General features: G+C 41.2%; 1 protein-coding gene across 4 annotated transcripts in view; it reads left to right on the forward strand.

Annotated features, from left to right (window-relative positions):
* Positions 1 to 12,465, forward strand: part of prim2 (DNA primase subunit 2) — a 64,265-nt gene that overhangs the window by 44,846 nt on the left and 6,954 nt on the right. For all 4 annotated transcript variants that reach the window (XM_062995369.1, XM_062995368.1, XM_062995370.1 and 1 more), the window contains 2 exons: positions 1,370 to 1,496; positions 2,739 to 2,821. In XM_062995369.1, coding sequence (XP_062851439.1) covers positions 1,370 to 1,496; positions 2,739 to 2,821 — 210 coding nt within the window. The remainder of the gene's footprint in view (positions 1 to 1,369; positions 1,497 to 2,738; positions 2,822 to 12,465) is intronic.

Here is a 12,465-nt window from a genome sequence, read left to right on the forward strand (position 1 = left end):
TTAAACTATCAAGCTTAAGTTTCATGTTCATGTTTCATGGGTCATTATTTTAATTTGATATTGGAACTTAAATAACATAACAGGGTTTTGCTATGTTGAGGCAGAGATGGAGGGTATGACATAAATAATCGCTGACTAGTCGACTAATCGGAAAAATAATCGTCAGATTAGTCGACTACTAAAATAATCGTTAGTTGCAGCCCTAATGTGTGTTGCTGTTTTTACTCTGTCTGATTGTTAGATAGGTGGTTTAAGGAGCGGTTTTACCCCTCCCTCCGCCTCGTTCCCCAAATTTCGGATGCGGCAGCGTTCCAAACGTCAAGGATCCCGAACTCATCCTTGTTCTCGGCGGATAAATTGCCCCATTCATGCCAGGAGAGTATCAGCGTCGGCGAGCTCGGTGCAGCACGCCAAGCTGCGGCGTCTTCGACGGCGCCTGGCTATAGTTTAACACCCCAACACCCCGCCCCCCCCCTCGCCCCTCATGCCAGCTGCCTCTCTAATTAGAGCGCGACCCCCCCGGAGAGAGGATCTGCTCCTCTCCATCACTCGTTCCCGACCCGCTCCTCTCCTCGTGTTTACACGGGCTAACGTCGGCGCCGCTCCCTGACACGGACCGGCGGAGACGGCGGGCGCGAGCTCAGATGAGACGTGATGCAGACGGTGCAGCGGACAGAATCGGCCGCTGGTCTGCCGGGTGGGACTAAAAGTAGACGGGACTACAAAATGAAGTGGGCGGGGTCTTCGAGGCTGTGTGAGGACCCTGGTTAGAACGTGGGGGAACGTGGGGGATCAGCGCGTGACTCCTTTTTCTATCTGGGCCTGGGACCTGCACCAAGAGCGCTCTGACAAGCGCACCTCCCAACGTCTAGGCCGGGTTTTTTTTAAACCCTGGGTCACCACCCTTAGGTGGGTCACAAATGGGTCGCAGAGAGAAATAATAATAATTTAATAAACTTGTACACGAACGCCCCCTTGTGGAGGCTTTATGTTACATCCGTAAAGCACAGTGGGACCAGATTGTTCAGATGCATAGGTCTTTGACAGGTGATGTATAACCGAAGTGGAATGTGGGTTAACCGCCATTTTGAAGGTATTTAGTGGTCGTACCTGATAGGATAGTAACTGATCATTATTTTTTGGTCAGTAGATAAGCTGCACGAGTGGAGACCCGGGCGCGAGTGCGTAATCCCGTCTCACCTCTCTGCTGTGTGTGTTTTGTCGACCAGGCCGCAGCAGGTCGCCGCTAACGGCTCCGTATTTCATGGCGGAAAAGCGGCCGCTGTCTCCATCACCCCCGGGTCTCCAGGGCGTGTCCCCTCGGGCCCTCTTAACGCTCACACGTGTTCCCTCTCTCTCTCCTCCGCAGTTCGACAAGGCGTACGCCTACAGCGTCCGGCACATGTTCGGTAAGGAGGGCAAGAGGACGGACTACACGCCCTACAGCTGCATGAAGGTCATCCTGTCCAACCCGCCCAGCCAAGGAGACTACCACGGTGAGCCACGCTCATCTGAGGTGCTGCAGGTCTGATAAATACATCAGATATACCCTCAGAGAGTCTGTATAGATCAGAAAATAGCTTCAGTCTCAATAGAATCCATGAGCTTACCAGAAAATGACATTTGGACATACCCAATGCCCTAGAATAGAATAGGACGCCTTTATTTATCATTTATACGTCTACACGTGTACAGTACAGTGAAATTCTCTTTCCGTGTATCTCAGCTAGTTCAGAAGCACACCTGGAGCGAGAGAGTTAAGGGCCTCGCTCAAGGGCCCAACAGTGGCTGCATGACAGAGCTGGGATTTGAACTCCTAACCTTTTGATTGACAGCCCAAAGCTCAAATGAATTTGGATCTGATTCATATTTGATTCATGTTTGATTTTAATCTGATTCATATTTGATTTGGATTTGAAACGTATTTGATTCATATTCAATTTTTTATCCGATTCATACCTGATTTGGATCTGATTCGTAACTGATTTGGATCTGATTCGTAACTGATTTGGATCTGATTCATATCTTATTTGGGTCTGATTCGTATTTGTGTTGTATCTAATTCATATTTGATTCATTTTTTATTTTGGGTCTGATTCATATCTGATTTGTATTTGATTCTTAACTGATTTGGATCTGATTCATATTTTATTTATTTTTGGGTTTGATTCATATCTGATTTGGATCCATTTTTTTATTTGATTAATTTTTTATTTAGGGTCTGATTCATATTTGATTTGTATTTGATTCTTAACTGATTTGGATCTGATTCATATTTGATTCATTTTTTATTTTTGGTCTGATTCGTATCTGATTTGGATCTGATTTATATTTGATTTGTATTTGATTCTTATCTAAGTAAAGTATTTACAGCTCTAGCAAATACATACTTGCACACACACAATCACCTATCTTATCAAAACTATTAACCCCAGCACATCCTCCACTGCTGAGCTGTGATCACTCTCAGGTATAGATTGATGTAGTGCACCTCTCTATTTTTAATAATTATTTCTACAGTTTTCATTATTAGTTCTGTCTCTCTCTCTCTCTCTCTCTCTCTCTCTTGCTGTCTCTCTCTCTCTCTCTCTCTCTCTCTCGCTGTCTCTCTCTCTCTCTCTCTCTCTCGCTGTCTCTCTCTCTCTCTCGCTGTCTCTCTCTCTCTCTCTCTCTCTCTCTCTCTCGCTGTCTCTCTCTCTCTCTCTCTCTCTCTCTGTCTCTGTCTCTCTCTCTCTCAGGCTGCCCGTTTCGTCACAGTGACCCGGAGCTTCTGAAGCAGAAGCTGCAATCGTATAAACTCTCTCCCAGTGGCATTACACAGGTCAGTCTTACACACACACACACACACACACACACACACACGTTCTTAATCTCATTCAGCGGGGTGGAGTTTCAGGCGTGGGTGTGTGATGCTGTGGGTTTGGCTGGATGGTGGTCACTCTGGAGGTGGGGGCAGGGGGTACACAGTGTCATGTCCTGCTGTTTAAGGTTTATGAGTTTATTTAGCTGAAAGTGTGTGTGTGTGTGTGTGTGTGTGTTATTCAGTGGCTGAATAAATAAATCCGCTCGTCTCTGGTTCAGTGCAGCGTTCTATCGGTTTCTTTGTTTATAGACCACATTATTATTATTATTGTTTATTTTCCATCTAGCTGGGCTGTGCACCCCACTTTCTTCTCAGACATAGCCCGTCGTGTCAGTGTAGGCGCCTGACCGGGCGATAGCACCACTGAGAGTCAGACCTTAAATCTTGGCAGCAGTGGACTAGAATAATTTATTGCTGCGCCGCCCTCCACAAATACACAAAATACAAGTCCGGGTCTCAAACGTCACAAGTGTTTAGGTTATAGAGTTCAAGTCACAAGTGTTTAGGTTATAGAGTTCAAGTCAAGTCACTAATCTTCAAGCTATAGAGTCTATGTCAAATCACAAGTCTTTAGACTATAGAGTCCAGGTCAAATAACTAATATTTAAGCTATAGAGTCCAGGTCAAATCACAAGTCTTTAGATTATAGAGTTTAAGTCAAGTCACTAATATTTAAGCTATAGAGTCCAAGTCAAGTCACAAGTCTTTAGGTTATAGACTATAGAGTCCAAGTTAAGTCACGAGTCTTTAGGTTATAGAGTCCAAGTTAAGTCACAAGTCTTTAGATTATAGAGTTTAAGTCAAGTCACTAATATTTAAGCTATAGAGTCCAGGTCAAATCACAAGTCTTTAGATTATAGTTTAAGTCAAGTCACTAATATTTAAGCTATAGAGTCCAAGTCAAGTCACAAGTCTTTAGGTTATAGACTATAGAGTCCAAGTTAAGTCACGAGTCTTTAGGTTATAGAGTCCAAGTTAAGTCACAAGTCTTTAGATTATAGAGTTTAAGTCAAGTCACTAATATTTAAGCTATAGAGTCCAGGTCAAATCACAAGTCTTTAGATTATAGAGTTTAAGTCAAGTCACTAATATTTAAGCTATAGAGTCCAAGTCAAGTCACAAGTCTTTAGGTTATAGAGTTCAAGTCACAAGCGTTTAGGTTATAGACTATAGAGTCCAAGTCAAGTTTAGGTTATAGAGTTTAAGTCAAGTCACTAATATTTAAGCTATAGAGTCTAAGTCAAGTCACGAGTCTTTAGGTTATAGAGTCCAGGTCAAGTCACAAGTCTTTAGAATATAGAGTCCCAGTTGAGTCATGAGTCTTTACAATATAGAGTCTCAGTCAAGTCACTAATGTTTGAGCTATAGAGTCTCAGTCAAGTCACTAATATTTAAGCTATAGAGTCCAAGTCAGGTCTCGATAACATACAAAAAGCATATATAGTAAATGTGAGGTAATAAAGGTCTAATATAACTAACCAGTAACACCAGCTCAGAGTCTGTTCTGTAACGTACTGGTATCCAGTAAGGATTTAAGACTGGGGGGGTGGGGCGTGTGTTCTCTTTGAACTATAAACTGTTAATAAAATACATTAAAAAATGACCAGACAGTAAAAACAGAGGCGGGTCTCAGGAAAAACGTCCCAACTTTGAGCTTTTGTGTGGCTGTACTGGAGTCGTACTGCAGATCGACAGATTATTTATTAATAACATCACCGATTCTATAAATTGTTGGCAGTTATATGATGATTTTTAATAAATACGTTTCATATTTCTCCTCTGCACACTGAATAACGGGGTTTAGAGAGTCTCTGGTACAGGATTTATTCTCTCCGTCTTCCTCTGTGATTTTATCTCGTCGTTTCTCTGACACGTTTGTAAGTTCTGCCTGACCCAGAGTTTTATAACCGGGGTTTTAAACGTACATTTAGAAGAAAATGATTTTATGGAGCATAAACGATGAGCTGAGGTCAGTGCTCACAGCTCTAATGTTCTCATGTTCTCAGGTCAGTTAATGGACTGAATATAACCGGCCAATAAAGATCAGTCTTAAACATATCCATCCACGAGGTCATGAAAAGTGTTCAGCTTAAAAACCTTTAAGTCGTTCAGAGCTGAGAACTCACGCCGACTGTGTCCAGTAATGCAGGAGGTCCAGCAGGGGCGGTTCCGCTTTATTTATTCATACATTTAGATCATTTTGGAGAACGGCAGCGACTTACAGTTCAACTGCAGCCAGTAAAAAGTGTGTGGAACAGTTGTGTCCTACAAAGGGCCAGAGATGTTTACAAGCCATTAAAGAATCCAATTTAAGTCTTTATATAGAGTCATGAGATAACTCTTTATATAGAGTTCAGGCCAAGTCAATAGTTTTTAAACTATAGAGTCTGAGTCAAATCACGAGTCTTTAAGCTATAGAGTCCAAGTTAAGTCATGAGTCTTTAGGCTATAGAGTCCAAGTCATGAGTCTTTAGGCTATAGAGTCCAAGTCAAGTCATGAGTCTTTAGGCTATAGAGTCCAAGTCATGAGTCTTTAGGCTATAGAGTCCAACTCAAGTCATGAGTCTTTAGGCTATAGAGTCCAACTCAAGTCATGAGTCTTTAGGCTATAGAGTCCAACTCAAGTCATGAGTCTTTAAGCTATAGAGTCCAAGTCATGAGTCTTTAAGCTATAGAGTCCAAGTCAAGTCATGAGTCTTTAGGCTATAGAGTCCAACTCAAGTCATGAGTCTTTAAGCTATAGAGTCCAACTCAAGTCATGAGTCTTTAGGCTATAGAGTCCAACTCAAGTCATGAGTCTTTAGGCTATAGAGTCCAACTCAAGTCATGAGTCTTTAAGCTATAGAGTACAACTCAAGTCATGAGTCTTTAAGCTATAGAGTCCAACTCAAGTCATGAGTCTTTAAGCTATAGAGTCCAAGTTAAGTCAAGAGTCTTTAGGCTATAGAGTCCAAGTCAAGAGTCTTTAAGCTATAGAGTCCAAGTCAAGAGTCTTTAAGCTATAGAGTCCAAGTCAAGTCATGAGTCTTTAGGCTATAGAGTCCAACTCAAGTCATGAGTCTTTAGGCTATAGAGTCCAACTCAAGTCATGAGTCTTTAGGCTATAGAGTCCAACTCAAGTCATGAGTCTTTAAGCTATAGAGTCCAACTCAAGTCATGAGTCTTTAAGCTATAGAGTCCAACTCAAGTCATGAGTCTTTAGGCTATAGAGTCCAACTCAAGTCATGAGTCTTTAGGCTATAGAGTCCAACTCAAGTCATGAGTCTTTAAGCTATAGAGTCCAACTCAAGTCATGAGTCTTTAAGCTATAGAGTCCAACTCAAGTCATGAGTCTTTAAGCTATAGAGTCCAACTCAAGTCATGAGTCTTTAAGCTATAGAGTCCAACTCCAGTCATGAGTCTTTAAGCTATAGAGCTCAAGTCAAGTCCAAAACAATAGGAAGGTTCCTGTAACTGTGACCACACCTAACGGGAGCAGCCGGGGGAAATCATTCACTGGAATCCGTTAGTGTACCTGATACCAGGGTGCGTTTTTGGGACACGACTCACAGCTAGTTAAGAGACGCTGGGTTACGCTGCACTAACCTTGACGTTTGCTTTATGCGCCGCACATTTCCTGTCAAATACAAATCCACTGTTACTTTGCAGACCTGTGGAACCGGAGGTCATCGGTTCTCGCCCCCCCCCCTTCCTGCTCTGGGTAATTAAAACAGGAGCCAGCGTGAGCGGCTGATTAAAATTCCGTACAGCCGCCGTCTCGGTCGCGACACCAGAGGCCGTGAAGAGCAGACGGCAGCCGGCGCGAAAATGAACCTTCGCTCTGGCGTGCTGTCAGCGAGCGCCCGACGACGCGTGACTCTCACCTCTGGATGTGTTGAAGGACTCGAGGAAGGTGTCGGGGACGAGGGGAACCCGAATAAAGATCAGCTCCTCTGTATCAGAGAGCACGTTTATGTGAGACCTAAAGACCGGAACGCATCAATATTTCCTTATATGGAGTTGTTCTGAACCAGTGGAGCGTTCTACCTGTGACCAGGGCGAGCTAGGCTAACCAGCGGTTTTATAGGTGGCCACTTTATTAGAAACACCTCTACGTGTTTGGTGTACAGAATGCTTGATTGGTATTCAAAATAACCAGAGGGAATTAAAAGTCTTATCTTATAAATAAATAAAAATAACCGTCAGTACCAGGCTGGACAGATGAGGCTAGGCAGGTTGGGTCCATGAACAAGCCCTGACCCTGATTAATAAAGCATTTCCTCAGAAAACTGCCACTCACTGGATGTTTTTGGGTTTTAAGTCACAAGTCTTTAGGCTATAGAGTCTAATAAATTCACGAGTCTTTAGGCTAGAGAGTCTAATAAAGTCACGAGTCTTTAGGCTATAGAGTCTAATAAAGTCATGAGTCTTTAGGCTATAGAGTCTAATAAAGTCATGAGTCTTTAGGCTATAGAGTCTAATAAAGTCACGAGTCTTTAGGCTATAGAGTCTAATAAATTAATGAGTCTTTAGGCTATAGAGTCTAATAAAGTCACGAGTCTTTAGGCTATAGAGTCTAATAAATTCACGAGTCTTTAGGCTATAGAGTCTAATAAAGTCATGAGTCTTTAGGCTATAGAGTCTAATAAATTAATGAGTCTTTAGGCTATAGAGTCTAATAAAGTCACGAGTCTTTAGGCTATAGAGTCTAATAAATTCACGAGTCTTTAGGCTATAGAGTCTAATAAATTCATGAGTCTTTAGGCTATAGAGTCTAATAAAGTCACGAGTCTTTAGGCTAGAGAGTCTAATAAATTCACGAGTCTTTAGGCTATAGAGTCTAATAAATTCACGAGTCTTTAGGCTATAGAGTCTAATAAAGTCACGAGTCTTTAGGCTATAGAGTCTAATAAAGTCACGAGTCTTTAGGCTATAGAGTCTAATAAAGTCACGAGTCTTTAGGCTATAGAGTCTAATAATTTCACGAGTCTTTAGGCTATAGAGTCTAATAAAGTCACGAGTCTTTAGGCTATAGAGTCTAATAAAGTCACGAGTCTTTAGGCTAGAGAGTCTAATAAATTCACGAGTCTTTAGGCTATAGAGTCTAATAAATTCACGAGTCTTTAGGCTATAGAGTCTAATAAAGTCATGAGTCTTTAGGCTATAGAGTCTAATAAAGTCACGAGTCTTTAGGCTATAGAGTCTAATAAAGTCACGAGTCTTTAGGCTATAGAGTCTAATAAAGTCACGAGTCTTTAGGCTATAGAGTCTAATAAATTCACGAGTCTTTAGGCTATAGAGTCTAATAAATTCACGAGTCTTTAGGCTATAGAGTCTAATAAAGTCACGAGTCTTTAGGCTATAGAGTCTAATAAATTCACGAGTCTTTAGGCTAGAGAGTCTAATAAATTCACGAGTCTTTAGGCTATAGAGTCTAATAAAGTCACGAGTCTTTAGGCTATAGAGTCTAATAAAGTCACGAGTCTTTAGGCTATAGAGTCTAATAAAGTCACGAGTCTTTAGGCTATAGAGTCTAATAAAGTCACGAGTCTTTAGGCTATAGAGTCTAATAAATTCACGAGTCTTTAGGCTATAGAGTCTAATAAAGTCACGAGTCTTTAGGCTATAGAGTCTAATAAAGTCACGAGTCTTTAGGCTAGAGAGTCTAATAAATTCACGAGTCTTTAGGCTATAGAGTCTAATAAATTCACGAGTCTTTAGGCTATAGAGTCTAATAAAGTCACGAGTCTTTAGGCTATAGAGTCTAATAAAGTCACGAGTCTTTAGGCTATAGAGTCTAATAAAGTCACGAGTCTTTAGGCTATAGAGTCTAATAAATTCACGAGTCTTTAGGCTATAGAGTCTAATAAATTCACGAGTCTTTAGGCTATAGAGTCTAATAAAGTCACGAGTCTTTAGGCTATAGAGTCTAATAAAGTCACGAGTCTTTAGGCTATAGAGTCTAATAAATTCACGAGTCTTTAGGCTATAGAGTCTAATAAAGTCACGAGTCTTTAGGCTATAGAGTCTAATAAAGTCACGAGTCTTTAGGCTATAGAGTCTAATAAAGTCACGAGTCTTTAGGCTATAGAGTCTAATAAATTCACGAGTCTTTAGGCTATAGAGTCTAATAAATTCACGAGTCTTTAGGCTATAGAGTCTAATAAATTAATGAGTCTTTAGGCTATAGAGTCTAATAAAGTCACGAGTCTTTAGGCTATAGAGTCTAATAAATTCACGAGTCTTTAGGCTATAGAGTCTAATAAAGTCATGAGTCTTTAGGCTATAGAGTCTAATAAATAAATGAGTCTTTAGGCTATAGAGTCTAATAAAGTCACGAGTCTTTAGGCTAGAGAGTCTAATAAATTCACGAGTCTTTAGGCTATAGAGTCTAATAAATTCACGAGTCTTTAGGCTATAGAGTCTAATAAATTCACGAGTCTTTAGGCTATAGAGTCTAATAAAGTCACGAGTCTTTAGGCTATAGAGTCTAATAAAGTCACGAGTCTTTAGGCTATAGAGTCTAATAAAGTCACGAGTCTTTAGGCTATAGAGTCTAATAAATTCACGAGTCTTTAGGCTATAGAGTCTAATAAAGTCACGAGTCTTTAGGCTATAGAGTCTAATAAAGTCACGAGTCTGTAGGCTAGAGAGTCTAATAAATTCACGAGTCTTTAGGCTATAGAGTCTAATAAATTCACGAGTCTTTAGGCTATAGAGTCTAATAAAGTCACGAGTCTTTAGGCTATAGAGTCTAATAAATTCACGAGTCTTTAGGCTATAGAGTCTAATAAAGTCACGAGTCTTTAGGCTATAGAGTCTAATAAATTCACGAGTCTTTAGGCTATAGAGTCTAATAAATTCACGAGTCTTTAGGCTATAGAGTCTAATAAATTCACGAGTCTTTAGGCTATAGAGTCTAATAAAGTCACGAGTCTTTAGGCTATAGATTCCGTCAAGTAACGAGTCTTTAAGCAGCAGAGTCCAAGAGCACCTCTGCACTTGCTTACTAATTTTTATCCATCCAATTAAGACGTTACGCCCCCCACAGAAATCCCAAAGGCGGCTCCAACAACATCCTGACCCACCATCCCATCTCAGACCAGCCATAAAAGCTCATACCAGCGTACAGAAGCTCGGCAAAAAGAATGGGCAACGTTTACCACCAACAAACTCTGTGATCCATCCTACTATAAAAACAGACCAAATTTACACGCGTCTCCTCTGTGGAGTACGAACCTCTATTCATGCCAAAAAATATTTGATCTTGTCCTAAAGCTGCCTCATCTTCGTCACTATAAAGCAATAATATACTGAATCATAGCCTAACAATAAAGCTTGTTTATATGTAGCTCTAAAATCCAGATCCATTAAGTAATTTTCCAAAAAAAAACAAATATATATATATACTGTATATATATACATACCGCGGTGTTGAGCCGCGCTAAATACCGAAAGGGGAAATTCTTTCACCGTGACAGCCCTACATGGAACGGTTTTTTCATTGCTTCGAAACTCGGCGGTCATTGGATAAATGCCACGATTTTGTCCCGCCCCCGGACGCGGGTCTGGACGCGGAGCTTCTGCGAGATGATTGGAGGATCAGTCGAAAGGCTGAATCCCGTTTTGATTGACAGCTATTCTGAGATCTTCACGTCACTTAATCACTGGGAGCTTCAGTCCCATCACGGATTTTGCGAGTGAAGTCGAAACACAAACTGCTGCAACCCAGTTCAGGCCATTTTCTTGAAAAGGAACGGAGGGCAGAATTTATATATAAATAAATCGACAAATTTTACGATGTAAGCCGACAATGAGCTTCCCCTGTTTGAAAGACCAGCAGCCGCCACTGCATCTCACGTACTTAGTCCCGTCTCTTCCCACCCAGCAGACTAGCGTCCGGTTTTGTCCTCTGCAGCGTCTGCACTGTCGGTTGTGCCAGCTAGGGGGCGCCTCTTTACACATTTTTTGACCTAAAATGACAGAAATTCTTGTTTTAATAGATAAAACAACAGATCAGTCGTTGCAGACGAATGCGACTGTGCTCCACAGGCAGATGAGAAACAGATTTGGGATTATCTGGCTTGTGGACGGTGTGAACCAGTAGTGATGTTCCGTACGATGCATTTCGGAACGTCGGTGCGCTGCTGAGCTCGGAATTACCATCGGGAATACGTGCGGAACAGTGCGGAACAGCGCTACCTGAGGGAAATAAACACTCCCACACACTCGCCTGCTCGCTCCTAACCTTAACATAGCGTGTGTGTGTGTGTGTGTGTGTGTGTGTGTGTGTGTGTGTGTGTGTGTGTGTGTGTGTGCAGACACTGCATTACATTTTCATCCTGCATTATCACATCCAAAAATAAAATGATAATTAAGCTGCATTTCATTACCAGACACTGAATGAACCTCGTGTTCGGTTTGGGATTCGTTCTGCACCGTGAGACGTAACCGTAGAAACCAGACCCACTGGGACCCTGACCAGAATAAAGCAGCTACAGTAAAACATGGAGACGAAAGGTGTATCGTATATGATGAATATAACCTATATAAACTGTATTTATTATTTATATAAACAGATTAATGTGAGTCAGAGTCAGTCAGAAGGTTCAAACCCAGACGGTGTGAGTCGTGTAACACCTACTGTACGTTCCAGCCCCTCCACTAACCTGCTCTGATCTACAGGATCAAACGCTGAGATCTAACAGCAGCTTAAACCATCAGAGGATCGTTAGTGAATCATTAACCACCCTAATTAATACAGGTTCAGTTCTGTTTAGTTCTGTTCTGTTTAATTCTGTCCTGTTCTGTTTGTTTCTGTTTGGTGCTGTTCTGTTTAGTTCTGTTCTGTTCTGTTTGGTTCTGTTTAGTTCTGTTCTGTTCTGTTTGGTTCTGTTTAGTTCTGTTCTGTTCTGTTTGTTTCTGTTTAGTTCTGTTTGGTTCTGTTTAGTTCTGTTCTGTTCTGTTTGGTTCTGTTTAGTTCTGTTCTGTTTGGTTCTGTTCTGTTTGGTTCTGTTCTGTTTGGTTCTGTTTGGTTCTGTTCAGTTCTGTTCTGTTTGGTTTTGTTCTGTTCTGTTCTGTTTGGTTCTGTTTAGTTCTGTTCTGTTTAATTCTGTCCTGTTCTGTTTGGTTCTGTTTAGTTCTGTTCTGTTTAATTCTGTCCTGTTCTGTTTGCTTCTGTTCTGTTTAGTTCTGTTCTGTTTAATTCTGTCCTGTTCTGTTTAGTTCTGTTCTGTTTGGTTCTGTTCTGTTTGGTTCTGTTCTGTTTGGTTCTGTTCTGTTTGGTTCTGTTTAGTTCTTTTCTGTTTGGTTATGTTCTGTTCTGTTTGGTTCTGTTCTGTTGTGTTCTTTTCTGTTCTGTTTGGTTCTGTTCTGTTTGGTTCAGTTCTGTTTGGTTCTGTTGTGTTCTGTTTGGTTCTGTTGTGTTCTGTTTGGTTCTGTTCTGTTTGGTTCTGTTGTGTTCTGTTCTTTTCTGTTTGGTTTGGTTCTGTTCTGTTCTGTTTGGTTCAGTTCCGTTTGGTTCTGTTCTGTTGTGTTCTTTTCTGTTTGGTTTGGTTCTGTTCTGTTTGGTTCTGTTCTGTTTGGTTCTGTTCTGTTGTGTTCTTTTCTGTTTGGTTTGGTTC

The sequence above is a fragment of the Trichomycterus rosablanca genome, chromosome 5 (genome assembly GCF_030014385.1).
Source record: "Trichomycterus rosablanca isolate fTriRos1 chromosome 5, fTriRos1.hap1, whole genome shotgun sequence".
NCBI classification, from domain to species: Eukaryota; Metazoa; Chordata; class Actinopteri; order Siluriformes; family Trichomycteridae; genus Trichomycterus; species Trichomycterus rosablanca.